The sequence below is a fragment of the Citrus sinensis genome, chromosome 9 (assembly GCF_022201045.2).
Source record: "Citrus sinensis cultivar Valencia sweet orange chromosome 9, DVS_A1.0, whole genome shotgun sequence".
Taxonomy (NCBI): domain Eukaryota; kingdom Viridiplantae; phylum Streptophyta; class Magnoliopsida; order Sapindales; family Rutaceae; genus Citrus; species Citrus sinensis.
Genome location: NC_068564.1, coordinates 24,806,390 through 24,824,004, shown reverse-complemented (window position 1 = coordinate 24,824,004; position 17,615 = coordinate 24,806,390). Strand labels below are relative to the sequence as shown.

Below are 17,615 nucleotides of genomic sequence, written 5' to 3'. Positions count from 1 at the left end.
TAGGGATAACTTAGGTGGTCTCACAAAATATTTAGTGTGGGTAGGATAGCACAGATAAGCTCATACATGATATACAATCTCAATCTCAATCTCAAATTGAAAATATAGCAAAATGAACATAAGTACAAAGAACACATAATATTTACATAGTTCGGCCTTTGGTTTACATCTACAAGAGGAAGTAATCACTAATCCACTATATAAATAAGAGGTTACATAAGATTTTACATTATATAAGATGAATAACATAAGCTATATAGATATATAAATAAGAGGTTACATAAGATTTTATATTACACAAGATGAATAACATAAGGTATCTAACTATATGGAGATGCTGGTCTTGATAATGATGAAGATGGTGAATAAAAATATGAGGAGTAATATTATGGTGGAGAATAAAAATGGCCTCCCAAAAATAGAGAAGTAGGTGCATGATCTAAAAGATGGAGAGAATGAGTGTAAGAAAGAGAAGAGAAGAGAAGAGGAGGTAAGGAGATGATAGAATGAGAGCATACCTTAATATGGGTAAATAAAACATTTATATAGTAAAGGCAAGTAGTCAGAGGAGTGCATAAAAGTTAGGGCTAAATATTATCCTTAGGTTAAAAAGAAAAATTACTTTTAGGGCTATGTGTCATGTCTAGGGAAAAAGGACTAGAATTTTCCTTTTGAACTAGGTTTTTCCTTCTCATAAATATCTTAAAACATTCAATTTTGACCATTGATTTTCAAGTTAGTCAAATGTAGTTAATTCTTTCAAACGACATCTTCATATTACTCTAAGTATTGTGCCCATTTTACCCTTATAATTGTCCACTTGTCATTCATTTATTAGTCCAAAAATATCATTCCAAATTTATCCTTAAATAGCTTGGACAAATCCAATAGCATACGCCTTGTTTGATCCATAAAGTGTCATGTAAAGGGTTGTACAACTCCTGTAACACCGCAAATTTCCATAATATTAAATTATCAAAATTGGGCTTTCATTGGGAATTATGGGTGGCCTATAACCCTTATTAGAAAGAGATACTAAATTATAAATAGATGTTATTTATGAGATAGTTTTGGGAAATAGTTATTTTTCCAAATTAAATAGGGTTTCTTAAGACTCCCTATAAATTCATACGTTTTCCCTTCCATAACCCTAAGTCCACAACATTTATTCTTCTTCTCTGCTGCTCTTTATGCTCCTACCTAAACCCTAGGATTCAATCTTCGTTTAGGAGAGAATCAAAGCGCGGGTAAGTTATTCTCCCTATTCTCAACAAATTTTTAATCACTCTATCTAGGGTTTATATTGGCATGATTTTAGATTGTTATAGATCATAATGCATAATTTAGGATGTATTTAGGCTTTGTTTAGGGTTTTGATTTATTATGAGTTTAGTTAATCGATCATTGTCGTATTAAGCACACAAGATAATTCTAGACAGTATGAGTATCTCAAATTTAAACCCATATTTTCTGAATGATTTTTCTTATGAAATTTATATTTATGGAAACTAGACATGTAGGACTTCTTGAATAAATTTTATTTCATTAAATTCGACTTCGTTTTCAATTTTATATTTATTTTCGAAACAGAAACCACTGCAATAGAAAACTGCGATTCCAGCATTGCGATCGGATTCACAAGATTATTTGTACCACTAAATTAACTCGGAAAATTCTGAAAGTTTATATGTAGGTTAATATATGTGTCTAGGATTAGTATTTTCTGATTAGTATTTTCTCTTATAAAAATCACAGAACCTGTTCTATTGGTTTATGTGAAAACAATTTCGAATTTGTTGAGAAAAAAATAGTTTTGAAAATGTTTTTGATATCGGATTCTCTTGAAATTTTACATGGGGTACTCATGGATGTCCAGAATAGTTCCATAGAACATTATGTCATTATGAGTTTTAGATTAAGAGTTAAAATTCGGAGAATCAGACCTGTACGGGTATGAATTAGAAAATCAAATTCTTGGAATAAGTTATTAATTGTCATATCTTGTATTTCTTTAAGGCGTTGGAGGTGATTGAGGCTCTTAGAGGCTTAGAGAATAAGTTATTAATTGTCATATATGATCGTATAATACGATATATGTCTGTTCTGGACCAATACTAGGTTTCTGTTCTGAGTGTGCACACGATATTCTGATTCTGTTTCTGGCCGGGTCACCGGGACTATAGGTGATACTATGTGACATGAGCTAACCTTTTGTTTTCTGCATATGTGTTATATGATTTGCTTTGTAAGTGAATATACTTTTGGATATTCTGAATTATCAAGAATTTATGTTATGTTATCATGATATATCGTTTTACGAAATTTATGGATTTATGAAATATGTTTTACTAAAGAGGCTTGCAATATTTTTGGTATCAATAGGCCTAGTGTGTTAGGAATGGCTTTACTTATCGAATTGACAGCTCACCCCTCGTCATTAGTTTTTGCAGATTAAGTTCCTTTTTGAGAGGTGTGCTTAGCTTTGGAGTTAGAGATTTCGTTTCCAGTTGCTATTTGAATAAGAAGAGGAATAGACTCATGTTTCTATTTATTTTATTTCTGTTATGAACTTGTAATTTGGAGTTTGAGACTTTTGTTTTGGGAGAGATTATTTAGTGTTAGACATATGAATTTGTGGATTTATTTGAATAAGAATTTAAGGTATTTCAATTTGGAATTTATGAGTAAGGATTACGATTTATAAGTAACCTCCTTGTTCACGTGTTAGATTTGAGGTGTTACAACTCCCAGATCGAATTTTTTAAAATTTAAAAACAAAAATTGCTAATTTATAAGAAATGCCTATAATGAATGCAAAAGCTACCTGAAAATTGTAATTTTTATAGGGATACGGACCAAATATGAAGCAATTGAGGCTTTCGTTTGGCACGAATTCATAAATCTAACAATTTTTCCTCTTCTTGAATGCACTAGCCAAGAAACTTTACAAGAGTTTGGTGCTATAATGTGGAGAATAGTAGAACTTCATTCTTTAACTACTTCAATCCTTGACTAGAAATCTTTGAAAGCCTTTTCACAGCAATTTCCTATCCATCCACAAGTGTGCCATGAAAAAATATATGGGAAATTAATTACCAAGTAAAATAAGTAATTTGTACTTGGGATCATTTCATTAGCAAGTTTCAAGCTTACCTTGTATACGGGCCCAAAGCCACCTTTTCCAAGCTTGTTGTTAATTGAAAAGTGGTAGCTCCAGGTCTATAGACGTTTTGATCTTGATGGTCCTAATTTGGAAGCCTGAAATCCTCTAAATTTTTTTAACATTGTAAAGGTTCTTTTTATTTTGAAAAGAAAGGAAAAGGTTATATCTTTCATACCCTGGCACTAAGTTGGCCTTCACTTAACACGCTGTCGTAAGGATTTGCAACATTCATTGCCAGCTTAGCCCCAAAAAGAGAAAATACGTATAGGAAATTTTATAAGGTTCCCAACCAGTTTGTATCTAATTAATTAATTATGTGTACGTACTAGTTATATTGAAAGAATAGGAAAAATTATTTTAACATGAATGACTTAAAACGTATTGGTCAGTAAACATAATCCGCATCAGTGAAGTGTGTATAATATGTTGAAAAAAGTTGCAGTATAGTTACAATTTGTATTGCCAACTTGGAACTGAACCTAGCAACCTATGCCTTTCTACCTTTCTTGCATCTTACTGTATAGTAAAATATATAAATTGCATAGTTATCATCTATATATAGACTACATTTTATTTTGTGTTTCTTATAAAAAAAATATATTTATTTTTGTTAATAGGTAGCGGATGATTCCAATGCACATCAACATCGTCATGCAGTTGGTGGTGCAAATTATGGCCTCGACTTATATGTTTTTGGAATTTGTAAAGAAAGTGTTGGTAAGTGATGAAGTGATAGAAAAAAGAAAGAAAACTAAAAAGAAAATTCCAGTTGCAAGCAAACACTTGATTATAATACTTGCATAATGAATGAATGTTTAGAATGTTACTTATCTAGTAACTGAATTGGATCTTGCGAAGCTAATGCCAAATCATAGAAGCTACTAGATACTATTACAATCAATAAATTCTATTACAACCACAATAGACGAATTCTGCCAGCTCAGCATGAGAGTGTATCTGCTATGTGAGTGTCTAGCAAGCTCAGTAAGTTCAAGTAAGCTCCCAATGTACTTTCTGCTACAGCTCTGCTTATTCCTAATCCTACAACAGTTACTAACCTTTCGCCACTTTCATACATGTGGAATCCAGAAATTTCAGGAGTCGTCAATTCCATGACAGGGCTTTCAAAATATTCGGCAGTTGACATTTCTAGCTGCTACCAGATTCGATCATTTCTTTCACAAGAACTTTCCTGTCATAAAGTTGCTGCCAACTTTCCATTTTGATTTTTCTCCAGCGTAGACAATGTTTTCCAAGGAAAGTCACCACTAGTGTCCAACTTTTGCCTAGTTTTTCCAGAAGGAAATGTTCTTTGTGAGATATCTGCGAATTGAAGCAGATAAGATAGATGATGAGGCAAAAAAGTACTTATTATTGGAGAAAAATCAGTTTTTTTTATAAAAAAAAACTTTCAGGATCGATCTCATATAATACATAAGAATTCGTAATATATTCGTAATATAGAAAATCATACCTTAATAATATGAGAAGATGAACAATTGAAAATAATCCAGGCTCTTAGATCACGATATGTCACCACCACTTCTGTTAGATCACAATCCGTCACCACCACGCCTATTAGATCACGATCCATCACCATCACGCCTATTAGATCATGATCCGTCACCACCACAGTTGTTAGATCACGATCCGTCACCAATGATCTTCCAGGTTGCGACTCAGGTTTGATATGTACTTGACGTGTGGACGCCTTTATCACCACTAAAAGCAACTAGCAGGAAAAAAAATTTTCTCACAAAATTAAAGAGAAAATATTTTTCTTTGATCTGTATAATATGGCCTCTCCCTTTCTTTTGGGAGAAAATAAGCCTTTTGATATCTGTATTTAGTGGAAACCCTAAGCTCCATATTTTTATATTTTTAATTCTATTAAATCAAATTTGATTTAAATTAAAAATAATAAAATCAAAAGTAACGTTACTTCTTCTTGTCATAGGAGCCCACCTTGTAAAATAACACAAGACCCTTTAGAAACAAGCACATTATATGGAGCCTCCCACTAAATAATATATTTAGGCTTTTAACCCAAATAGCTAGTTATCTTGCTTATTAATCCAGTAGCGGCGCAGTCAATTAAATGAGCTAACCTGGGGATCATATGAGTACATACAACAGTGGCTACAATAATTAGGCATGTAATTAAATTATCCCACTTTTTTAATTCCAAATCTACTCCACTAAAAGATTGGAATCGACTCCATAATTGTATGCTATCTAGGATAGTGTACTCGAATAATAATTCGACCCGTGCCACATTGATTTCTTTACTACATAATCATTTGTACCACATCGTTAATTAAATCGATATCTCAACTGTCCAATCAATTTAATTGCATCTTGTTCCTTGATACTTACTGGTTTTCTCTAATGATCATTTTCAACATACTAAATATGTTGACACACTCTGGCCAGAAAATTCTATAATCAAGTGCCGAAAACTCATCAAGAGATGTGTTGTACAAATTATATATTGTTAATCTATAACTCCAATACTCATAATTGCTCCCACCAAGATACCGAATAATTTTGACTATAAGTGTGTGTCGTGCCCATTGGTAACTCAAATGGAATAACAATTACAATTATAAAATCATAACTAACTCAAGATTAAAATTACAATAAAATCAATGCCTATGAGATTTAATAAGTCTGACAGTTATTACAAAGTTAATTAAATCTCATATGTGATCATGTTCAATGTAATCGTACTACATCAATAAATTCATACATGATTAAGACAAATCATTCAATGAATTTATTACAGTTTAAACATAAATAGAGCATCCAACTCTATTTATCAACTACAAACTTAATTTATTTAAGGGAAAATATCCACCATCCACCTATTTTTTCTAACTTTATCAAAAATACACAATTCTTTTTTTTTTTTTTGCTGAACTCCACCTAAACTTACGTTTTGTTTCACTTCTCCACTTCTGTTTGCTGCCCGTTACGAAAACTAACAGATTCTTAGTTAAATGACTATTTTGCCCCCAGAACAAAAATAACAATTTCACCCTCAAAAACAGCAAAAAATGGCAGTTTGTTATTGTAGCCGTTAGCTGCCAACGGCTACAATTTGGGGCATATAAACACAAGAATCAGCATGCATGAAGAGGTCATTCAACCATGCAAGCTGCTCCCAATCAGGCATATAAACCTCATACAACCAGGCATATAAACCTCATCATACAACCATAATCCATAACACATCATAACTGTACCATTCATCATAACACATTGAAACATTACAGCCACTCAACCATTCATTCATTCAAACTCAAGACTTGCTCAACCATCATCCACACATCACTTGATTAACTATTCATTGAAACACATCATCTACACATTTAAAATGGCATCAAGTTATAGTTCAAGTTCTGCAGCCAGTGGACAGCCACAGAGAAAAATTAAATGCATTCCCAAGTACTGTTGGTGTGGCATGCAGGCGTGTGCTATGGTTTCCACTACACCACAAAATCCTAATGCAATGTTTTGGTCATGCAGGTTGAACAAATGCAAGTTTTGGCAATGGTTTACTACTGAAGCTCTCATATACCCTAGTAGAAGTGATCAAATGGTAGATAATCAAAATTTGGAGCCAAATGCAGTAAACTTTGGAGCTGATGAGATGGTGAAGATAAAGAAAAGGCTTAGGCTGATTGAAGGAAAGCTTAAATATATAATAATACTGCTAGTGTGCCTCTGTGCAATTGTATTTATTAAAATGTAATGTATCCTATAAAACATGCATTACTAAAATAAAAGCTTATTGTTGACAGTCCTAGTATCTATCTTTGCAATTGCATTTAAATACACCCTAAATAACATTTTGTTAACCACAATAATTGGAAAATATTATCATATCATAGTTATCCAAAAGTACAACCAAAATAACCATTAATCATATCATCAAAATACATTATAAATGACCTTTGACAGCCACATAATTATCCAAAATAACCAGTAATATGCCAAAATAACAACCAAAATGGCAAGTTAACAAGTTTAGTTTGTTCCCATTACAAAGAACCTGTGATAATTGAAGCTTGAGATGGATTTTGGGATTGGTTCAGTCCTGGACTTGATTGTCTTTCCCTTGTTCCAGCACCTCGAAGAGCCCTTTTTTTCTTTGTTCCAGCATTCGAACTTTGACCTGGGCCACTAGGTATCTAAATTATATATTACGTTAGTTTAAGAACTTGAACAAAAAATACAAAAAGATATAAATATTGAACCAAGATAACACCTTTCTTGCTGTTTCAGATGCAGTAGCTGCTGGCTGGCCTGAACAAATTGACTTTGCTGCTGCCGCCTATAAAATATGTTGATTTGCAAATGAATTTTATATTATACATAAAACAAACTATGAAGGCACAAACGAACTACTAGTAGCACCTGTTTTCTTTTCAATCTTGCCTGCTGTGAAGCATTTAATGGCTGGCTTGATGTTGTTGATGCCTATAAACCATTATGATAGTAAACATAACGACAGTATAAATATATTAAACATAATAAATAATGATAAACATAATAAATAATAATAGTATATTAAATATACCTGAAAATTATTGTTCCTCGCTCTATTTGACCTTGCAACAGATGGCCTCAACGGACAGCTTCTCACGTTGTGATTAGAACCACCATAAAATGAGCAAATGACAAAGAATTTTCTTTTCTCTTTTTGAGGCTCATTTGCTGCTCTTTTTCTGGATTTTTTGGGCCTTCCAATCTTTATTTCAACAATTGGTGGGTCAATCAATGGCCTTCTTGTAGGCTCCCATGTACACTGATCTGAAAGGGGGCTGAACATCACTGAATAAGTGCTAAGGTAAGCTTGTCTACTAAAGCAAGTTGGAACATACTCCTGAACTTGATGTCTTGCATATCCCATGGCAGCCATAGCATGTTGACAAGGGAGGCCAGCAATTTCCCAATAACCGCAATCACATGTTCTACATTCTAGCTTCACAACAAACCTCCTAGGTGGATTATAGCCTCTATCCATGACTTGAAAATTAAGATCACCAGAAGCTTGTACAATCATCTTCTGTGCAATCTTATTTTTTTTGTCCAAGTCTTTCAAAACCTTAGGGGTTAGCTGTTTTTTCCAAGTGGCTGCCTCATTTCTTCTTTTTGTAAACCGTTTCATAAGTCTACATCTTATTTCTTCAAGCATTGTCAAACAAGGTCTGTCTCAGTAAGCTAATATCCAGCTGTTGAAGCACTTTGATGCATTGTTATCGGTATGATCTACCATGCAATTTCTGTCATATGTGTGCATTGACCAATTATAACTATGTAGTTCTCGTTCCAACCACTCAAATGCAGCTTCTTTTTCAGCCTTGATCTCTGCCATTGCCTCGTTAAAATCATGCTTGTTACTGCTCTTGGCAGCTTTCCAAAATAATTGTTTCAACTGTGCACCAGCAAACGACTTGGAAAAATAAGCATAAACATGCCTAGAACACGCCCTATGATAGGCAGTAGGCCAAGTGGTTGAAATTGCATTAATCAACCCCTTTTGTCTATCACTAATGAAAGTGACTTGCCTTCCATCATCCAAATAATTATTCAAGTTCTCCATAAACCATCCCCATGTCTCTGTATTCTCAATCTCACAAACACATAGCGCTAAAGGGAATATCCCATTATTACCATCTATGCCAACAGCAGCTAACAACACTCCACCGTACTTGCCTTTCAAGTGACATCCATCTACCCCAACAAAAGGTCTACAGCCGTTAAGATATGCATTTTTTTGTGCTGGAAAGGCAACAAAAAACCTCTGGAATAATACCTTATTAGGAATAGAAATAGTATCACATAACACCTTGCATATTGCTCCTGGATCAGCCTTGTGAATGGCAGCAGCATAGTCAAATAATTTCTGATATCCCCTCGAATGATCCCCAAATACCTCAAGTCTTGTCTTTGCTCTAGCCTTATACAGTGTCAGCTTCCCAATCTTTAAACCATACGTCTCTTGCATATGATTCTTCAGAATATCAATCTTGACATTAGGGTCAACAGCAACCTGACCCTTTATTTTAGAAGCAACCCAAGCAGATGTAACTTTCACTGTCTTGTTAGTAAGCCTACACTCATGATTTTTGTTATATTCTCGCAATATAAAACCAGTCCCATCATTCAGCTTTGCACCAGACACGTACCATGGACAGTTAGCTTCTTTACAAGTACCTACGAATCGTCTTGGCTCACTATATACTGTTTTAATGGCAAACCTTTTTCTAACCATTACCTCATGCAATATCTCCTTAAAATGACCAACATCTCTAAATACATGCCCTAATTTAAGCCTATGTTTCCCATCGGCACCTACTTTGTACTCATGTTGCTGTAAGTAATTAGTTAATTGGACAGTGCCTAGCTCAACATCATCATCAGAAGAATCAACCAGTCTTCTTACCTCTTTATTAGCATCAGACAGATTGTCATCTGAATCGGATTCTAAGTCGCTGCTTTCACCCCTCTGATGATCTCCACTGTCCTCACTACCCTCGTCAATAATAGGTTTAGGTTCAACAGCACCATCAAATTCAGTTTCCATGAATTCCATATTAACATCATCATCATCACTGTCAGCTCTTCTGTCTGAATAGTCAGATAGCCATGCATCCTCATCAAATTTATCAGCCCCAACAGCAACTTGTTCCCCAACAGCAACTTGTTCCCCAATAGCAGCTTGTCCCCCAACAGCAGCTTGTCTCCCGACAACAGTTTGTCCCCCAACAGAAGCATTTCCATCAACAGATTCATTCAACTGAGTAATTAATTCATCAGGCAATACAACTCCCAGGTTCGTTAATAATGCTTGCAGTAAGGAGGAATCTTGAAACTGAGGGTGAAGAATTGGTACAACTTCAACAGTTAAAGTACTGACACCACAATCTAATGAATTTTACGCAAAAATTCGAGTGCAAATTCTGAATCCAGTGCAACTTTCATCTTATTCTCCAGGTTCGTGGCATTCAACATAATTTTTGAAGTGGAGTCTAATCCATATGGACTCGTAATGTTTACAGCAGCCTCTTTTATCTTCGCAACAGTACAGTCAGGTTCAAGCAACCTTAAATTCTTCCTCGTGCCTCAAAAGAATATCACTAACTCTAGAGGTGGCATCCTGAATGTCCAAAACAAACGATCAGATTCACCAAAGAAACAAACATCCTGGAGGACTTTGTCAGATTAAAAATTATAATCTTTGAGAGATTCAAATTTCACATGCATATGCCAAACCTTCATTAGGGGGGCTAGGGCATTTAGATAAAAATTTTCTAAAAATCACGACCCATAGTGTAGCAACTACAAATTTTCAAAAACCCCAAATTTTGTAAACCACGTGCACAAGTACATGAGTATACAGGGGATAAACATGCATTCAACCATGCTAGCAACAATCTTTCATGCATGTGCTTCTCACCAGCCTTAAAACAACATATTACTTCTCAATTTATCATTACCATAAAAAAACGGACTCAATTTACTATAAATCAACTTAATCTGTATTCTAGGGTTTCAAGAAACAACGATTAACAATGTCCTCAATACAAATCTTAAATAATATTATTTCATACGAAAAATAAATGAAAATTAATAAATAAAACTAAACTTACTTGATACTAGCTTCAAACCCCAGAAAACCTAAGTGTCGAGATTTCTAAACCGCTCACAACTTCCCTCAATACCTCTGAATCTTTGACTTAACAAAAGTTTTGATACTCAAGCGTTGTTTGTTGATGGAAATTGCAGAAAGAATGGCGGGAATTTGTTGGTTCTTCATGCAGGGTGGTGGTGGGTCACTCGTGAATAAACATGGCTGTTCTCGTTTGCTTCTCTGGACCACTTTGTCTTTTCTTTTTTTTTGTCCAATTAAAGTTGTAAACAACGTCGTTTTTGGCTGTTATGCTGAAATGACCGATTTACCCCTACGACATCAGTAATGTTATAACGGATAGCAAAAGGAAGTGGAGAAGTGAAACAAAACGTAAGTTTAGATGGATTCCAGCAAAAAAAAAAAGAATTGTGTATTTTTGATAAAGTTAAAAAAAACAGGTGGACGGTGGATATTTTCCCTTTATTTAATTATAAGATAACTTGTATTTATATCTTCTGTGAATTCATATGATGATCACATAAATACATATAATATGATTAAACGGACCTTATTCAAAATATTTATGCAATTAAAAATATCTCAAATATTTTATTAATCAAAAAATAAATTAATTAATATGCTTTAAAGAGCATATAATCCCAACGTATATTTCTATATACGCATTACTGATCACCAATTATAAACTTTTTAGGCTAAAGACTGATTGTTTAAGGAGCATATTGGGCTGTGTAGGTCATCGAATCTGGGTGCCCACAAGTTCTGCTTCCAGAAATAGACCATCCAGGCTTAAAACCATGAACCAAAAATCCACTCAATCACTAGCTTAAGCTTATTCAAAGTCTGGAGAGCCATAATCAATTAAATTCAGTAACCAAATAGTAGTCTTGAGACATTGAGCTAAACTTATCCCCTAACTCTTTTAAATTGGATGGCAGTCATACCAAATTGACATATTCAAAGGCTGAGTTTTTCTTCAAACTCGCCGAAGTGACGACTCCTTTATCAGCATCCATCAAAAGATTAGCGTGTGCTACCAATTATTGCATGCAAAAACTTTAATTACATTATCACATTGGTCGGCTTCACGGCATGTAATTTAGCAAACTTAATAATCACCATTTTTTGGACAAAATGTATTTATGCCATCAATATGTTAGTCCATCTATATATATATATAATGTTTTAGGCAACAATCCCAATAAACAATTGACTAGATACTTTTCTAAGTATAATTTCAAAGTGGTGAAGCCCGTAGGTAAGATCAAGTGATTTTCGAACAGTTTTATTTGGTTGGCAAGGTTGACCGACGGTGGCTCCATACGGTGTGGGAACGGATTCTTATGGGGGCTTTGTTGAAGCGAAGTTCAGTCCTTACTCAAATTTAAAATAATCCTCAGAGAGTTGAGGAAGTTAAAAAATTAATTTGGGTTTTGTAACTCCTCTACTATTTACCCAAAAAAAAAAAATCAAACTGGTGAAAAATATACCGTGTGTTAGAAACTAACTTTTCAATTGGTTCTTCACAAAGTTAATAATTATAATAACTTATCAACTTCTTGCTTATTATTATTGTTATTTTCCTTTTACAATAATAAAGAAACACAAAAAAAAAAGCACAGGTTTTTGATCATTTATGTATATATTTAATTTGCTCTAGGGACTTGGCCGGATGGTTTTTAAGCAATTTGTTTTGATTGAGCCAAATTCAAATTTGGGGAGGTAGAGGTTAAAAAAATTACTTTTGTCTTTGCCCATTAAAAAAAAAAAAAAAACTCTATGACGCTATTTATTTTTTCTTTTTAATTGATGAACTTTGATTTAGTAAATGAATTTGTTAGAAAGTAATTGTGTGTTTACTTGTGGGATTGATGAATGAGAATCACATTCCTATGGAGAAGTGGGAATGAGGAGTGAATTAATATTTGTATCATGAGCAAAAATTAAAAATATCTTTTTAGCCCATTTAAATATTATAGTACCAGTAGTAATAATAATAATAGTAGTAGTACTACTACTACTAATAATAATAATAATGAATAATGACAATAATCATCGAGGTCATTTTAGTAACTTGTAACAATTCATTTCTATTCTAAGACAAAATAAACACATAAATGAAAATACAGTTCATTTCGATTTCGATTCTTATAGTAAAATAAATAATTTATTATGATTCTCATACCTCATGGTGCTTCTAACCAATTCTTATTCAAGCTCATTCCGATTACCAATTGATAAACACACCATAAAGAGTTGTACAATTAATCAGAACACATAACGAAGTTTACTCCTAAGTACTAAGCCATAAAGGATCTGATCATACAAAACTCAATTCAAAACTTCAGAATATATGTTCTGTAATTGCACCGGCGGCTTGAAAATTGACTCGACTCAAATGGTCTGTAAAGTTAAACTTTGAATAGCCCTAGTATATTGCATTGTATAAAGAGAAAAAACAAAAAGGTATATCCCTCATTCTCTCAAATATAATAGTATGTTTTGTCTCAGTTCTCACAATTCCTCTTATTTACAATTTCTACATAAACATTAGGATACTTTCTATTTAGAAACACAACATATACTATATCGTTGGATCCTCACCATTTCTTATTCAATCATTTACCTGAACCTCGGTTTGAGTAAATCTGATATTCCAAATGGTTGAAATATTACCGATAATGTTCTTTAAGTTTTAGATAATGTAGATAAGCCATATTACTAATAGATTCTCTATCGAGCCTCCAACTCTGAGATTGTTAATGTATTAGTTGAGGATGATTCAGGCATGCTTGATGAAGAATATGGTTCCGTTGATTTCCTGTCCGCCAAGTAACCAGGTTGCTTTGGCTGAGGCAACAAAATCTCACTGCCCAACATCAAAATCACAGAAGGCATGCATGGTCTGTCCTCTGGATGCTGTTGCACACATAACAAACCGATGTGGATGCATCGTATTACGTCAGCTAGGTTGCATGAGTCTTGAATACACGCATCGATCAATCGTAAAGGAATGCCTTCGTCCCACAACTTCCATGCCCACAACATATCAAACACTCTTTTGTCATCTATGATTTATTAGTTTAAACTATGCTAGAAAATGTCGTATGCATTTTATTTACATGTCCTATAAGGTTAACCTTGGTGTCTGAATGATAAAATCCTCTATTTTTCTTTCCACTTACTATCTCCAGCAATAAAATTCCAAAGCTGAAACATTGGATTTTATTGAGAATTGTCCATCACTAGCGTATTCCGGTGCCATATAACCACTTCAGAGGATTAGAATATATAAGTTAAATTTCATTAATCAGTGCAAGCGAATTGTAAAGATCACATGATAAGAAATACTTACTATGTTCCAACCACTCTGTTTGTATTTCCTTCTGTCTCATCTCCACCAAAAGTTCTAGCCAAGCCAAAATCTGAAATTTTTGGGTTCATATCCTGATCAAGTAACACATTGCTTGCTTTGAGATCTCGATGTATAATCCTCAATCTAGAATCTTGATGAAGGTAGAGAAGTCCCCTAGCAGTCCCACAAATAATATGGAAACGCTGCGACCAATCTAATAGTGTACGTCTTGTTTGATCTAGAAAGTATCATGTAGACGTTAGTACAATTCCCAGCCCGAATTTTCCGTGAATAAAAAAAAAACAAAACACAAAAAAAAAAAAAAACAGTGCTAAACTATAATAAACGCCTATAATCAAGGCACAAGCTAGCTGAATATTTTAAGGTTAGAGGGATCCAGACCAAAAATGAAAGAGTCCAGGCTTTTGTTCGGCATGAATTCATAAATCAACAATTTCTCCTCTCCTTGAATGCAGCAGCCAAGAAGCTTTACAAGATTTCGGTGCTGTAATTTGGAAAATAGTATAACCTCATTCTTCAACTCCTTCAATCCTTGCTCAGAAATCTTCGAAAGCCTTTTTACAGCAATTTCCTGTCCATCCACCAGTGTGCCCTGGGAAGATATATGTGAATTTAGTTACCCAGTAAAATAAGTATTCTTGACTTGCAGCTTTCAAGTTTACCTTGTAAACTGGTCCAAAGCCGCCTTCTCCAAGCTTGTTGTTGATTGAAAAGTTATCTGTGGCATTAGCAATTGTAGCTAACTCAAACAGTGGTAGCTCCAGGTCTATGTTTTGATCTTCGTTTTCCTGATCAGTTTCCCTGCTGTTTTCTGTTTTCTCTGAAATTTTTGACAATATTAACTGAAGGCAGCATATGCAGTACGTATGCCAGACAATATTAAATGACTAACTAGTGAATACAATTTTCTTGTTCTTAATGAGGAGGTTCTTTATCTGTAAATTTGTATTAAAGCTATTTTATACATCCAATATGTACTAAAGCGCAAGTGAAAAACAGAACCATAGGTGAAAAAGGGGCATGTATTAATATAATTCTAGCTAAATACATATAAGTAAACCAGCTACTCCAACTAAAAATTTTATGAGTTCAATTACCTTGCCGCAGGTATAATGAAATGCAGTGTTAACTCTACACCTTAGAGACATATTCACAGTTATCGCTGCATATAAAAATTTAATCTACTTGGTGGAGGATATTATTGACGACTTGATGCGGGAAATTCAAACTCTTACAAGTATTGAATGAAAGGAAACTGCTATGGTCAAAATGAAAATTTGTGAAGGAAAGTGGAGTGCTATTATACCTGCTATATTTCTCCTGCGTTTGCGAATCAAGTAGCCAGCTATAAGCACCACAGCCAGCAGAGCAGCAGTAGAAATGACTATCACAACTATCTTTGTCGTAGGCTCACCTTTCGCTCCTTGATCAGCGTATTGTATTCAGATATAGCAAAACAAGTCAATAATCATATAGCTAAGAAAAAAGGATTCAAATAGCAGCAGGATTCTATGCACAGAAGCTATACCCAGAAACTGCTTATGTGAAATGAGCGCCTCAATCTGAACTCATTAATGAATTACACAATAAAATAAAATAAAATAAAAAAGTGGAACTGCTAAACTAACCGGAGCGGCACTCCTAACACCTAGTTTCTCATAATGGAGTGACATAAACAAATTTTATGCGTGTACCTATCTCTGAAGCAGACATTCGAATATAGAAGTCCTGTCCACCACCTGGGAAGTCCCTCATGTCAATCAGTTCACCAAACCACATGGCACAGCCACTGCCTCCTCCTCTGATATCTGAATTTGTGTACGCCATACAAGAAGAATTTTCTAAGCACCCCTCCCTGCATTCCTTGAGATTCATACTTTTGCTCACCCAAGAAGAAGTAGCATCTGGCAATTTCAGCTCAGTGAATTTGATGAAGCCATCTTGTCTAGAGTAGTTCAACGGCTTACTACGCACACACCCTTGAGATCGGTCTACATATCCCCCTGACTTTGGTTTAAAACCTTTTAGACATTGGCAAACAGGCGACTGGCTAATGATGCAAATGCCATAGGCGCCACAAAGGCCATAAGTGTCACATTGATCTCTTGGCACATCTGAATACAGTTCCCAACTTTGAGTTGCTTTATTCCATATGAATCGTCGACGTACATAGAGTGTTTGGTTCATGACAATCCTTGAGATAACTGCTTTATTTGTGATGTTGAATGTGTAGTACAGCTCAACATCATTAGAGACAAAGCTGAAACTAAAGATTGGGTTAGGCCTTAGTGATGGAGCACTAAATCTAAGGCCATTCCATGGACCAGTCCTATAAAACTTTCTTGATCCCTTCCACATGACTACCTCAGGATTATCTTGTCGTTCAATTGCCCAAATAAAGTCTCCAGGAGACGGGTCGTCAAAGCTCTTCCATGATGTTACGCGCCGCTCGAGACCAGTCTTTAAATCCCATCCAAGCTTCATTCCTGGAAGCAATGTATCAGAAGGATAATCAAAGCTTTGCCAGAAATAAGTTTCAGAATCACCATCATGTTCATCTCTTAGGACAAGATTTCCTGAATCTAGTAGCTGCAATACAACTGGAGTCTGGACTTCTTTGCTCAAGTATGCCGACCAAACTACGATATTGCTTTGGCTTGTTAATACAAGATTGCCTGTCTTGTTTATCATTAGGAAGCCAAAGGAGTCATTGATGGGGTTGAGTCGGTTTGCAACCCAAACCACTGTTTTAACTGGGATATTTTTGTACCAAATTCCTACATAACGATTCTTGGAACTGCCAGGACTAAAGAAACCAAGCTCAAAGCTTCCATCTTTTGAAACTAAGGTTCTACCGTCATTAAGAGACTGAGATGAAGTTATGGTGTCAGATGCAAAAGAGGATTCAGACAAGAAAAGCACTAACTTGCAACAGATGAACAAAAATGAAAGAACATCCATTGGGTGTACAGGCTTAGAGCTTTCTCTGACAAATATAAGCACCGTGGCTAATGATACATGTACTCATGTTCCCTTCAGAGAATGCAATTATTTAATGTTGGAAAGTGATAGAACCTTGAAAAGAAGTGACTGTTAGCTGAAAATTCAACATCTCTATGGTAGACCAATAAACCAGTCCCATGTATACTATGAATAATGAAATCATGGGGGCAATATTAAATGATCTGGGATTTAATGACTTAGTCTTAGTCCAGCCGTGTGGCATTGCAATTCATTTTCAGTAGACTTAGAAATTCGTCTGGATTGGAATTCCATTGAGATAATTGAGAGAGTTGAGTTGGATTTGATCTTCCATTTTGTCGTTTGTAGCAAAGCAATGATGTGTTGTTAAGACAATAAATTTATACCTAGAACATTAAAATCAAAGAGTATTTATTGTAAAGTTTCGAAAATAGAAT

At 34.6% G+C, this 17,615-nt stretch overlaps 1 protein-coding gene across 12 annotated transcripts in view; it reads right to left on the bottom strand.

The window, feature by feature from the left end:
• Window positions 1-17,615, bottom strand: part of LOC102616779 (G-type lectin S-receptor-like serine/threonine-protein kinase SD1-1) — a 135,733-nt gene that overhangs the window by 113,516 nt on the left and 4,602 nt on the right. The window contains exons 4-10 of one of the 12 annotated variants that reach the window (XR_008051702.1): window positions 15,891-17,564; window positions 15,503-15,619; window positions 14,859-15,016; window positions 14,578-14,788; window positions 14,176-14,413; window positions 13,943-14,065; window positions 12,996-13,850 (exon numbers count right to left, since the gene is read on the bottom strand). Coding sequence is in view for 8 of the 12 variants with exons in the window: in XM_052433627.1 (XP_052289587.1) it covers window positions 14,005-14,092; window positions 14,176-14,413; window positions 14,578-14,788; window positions 14,859-15,016; window positions 15,503-15,619; window positions 15,891-17,157 (2,079 nt within the window). In the remaining 4 variants the exon portion in view is untranslated. Of the gene's footprint in view, window positions 1-12,995; window positions 13,851-13,894; window positions 14,093-14,175; window positions 14,414-14,577; window positions 14,789-14,858; window positions 15,017-15,502; window positions 15,620-15,890; window positions 17,565-17,615 lie in introns of those variants that run through there. The other 11 variants (XR_008051703.1, XR_008051700.1, XR_008051701.1 and 8 more) reach the window with 11 other exon arrangements.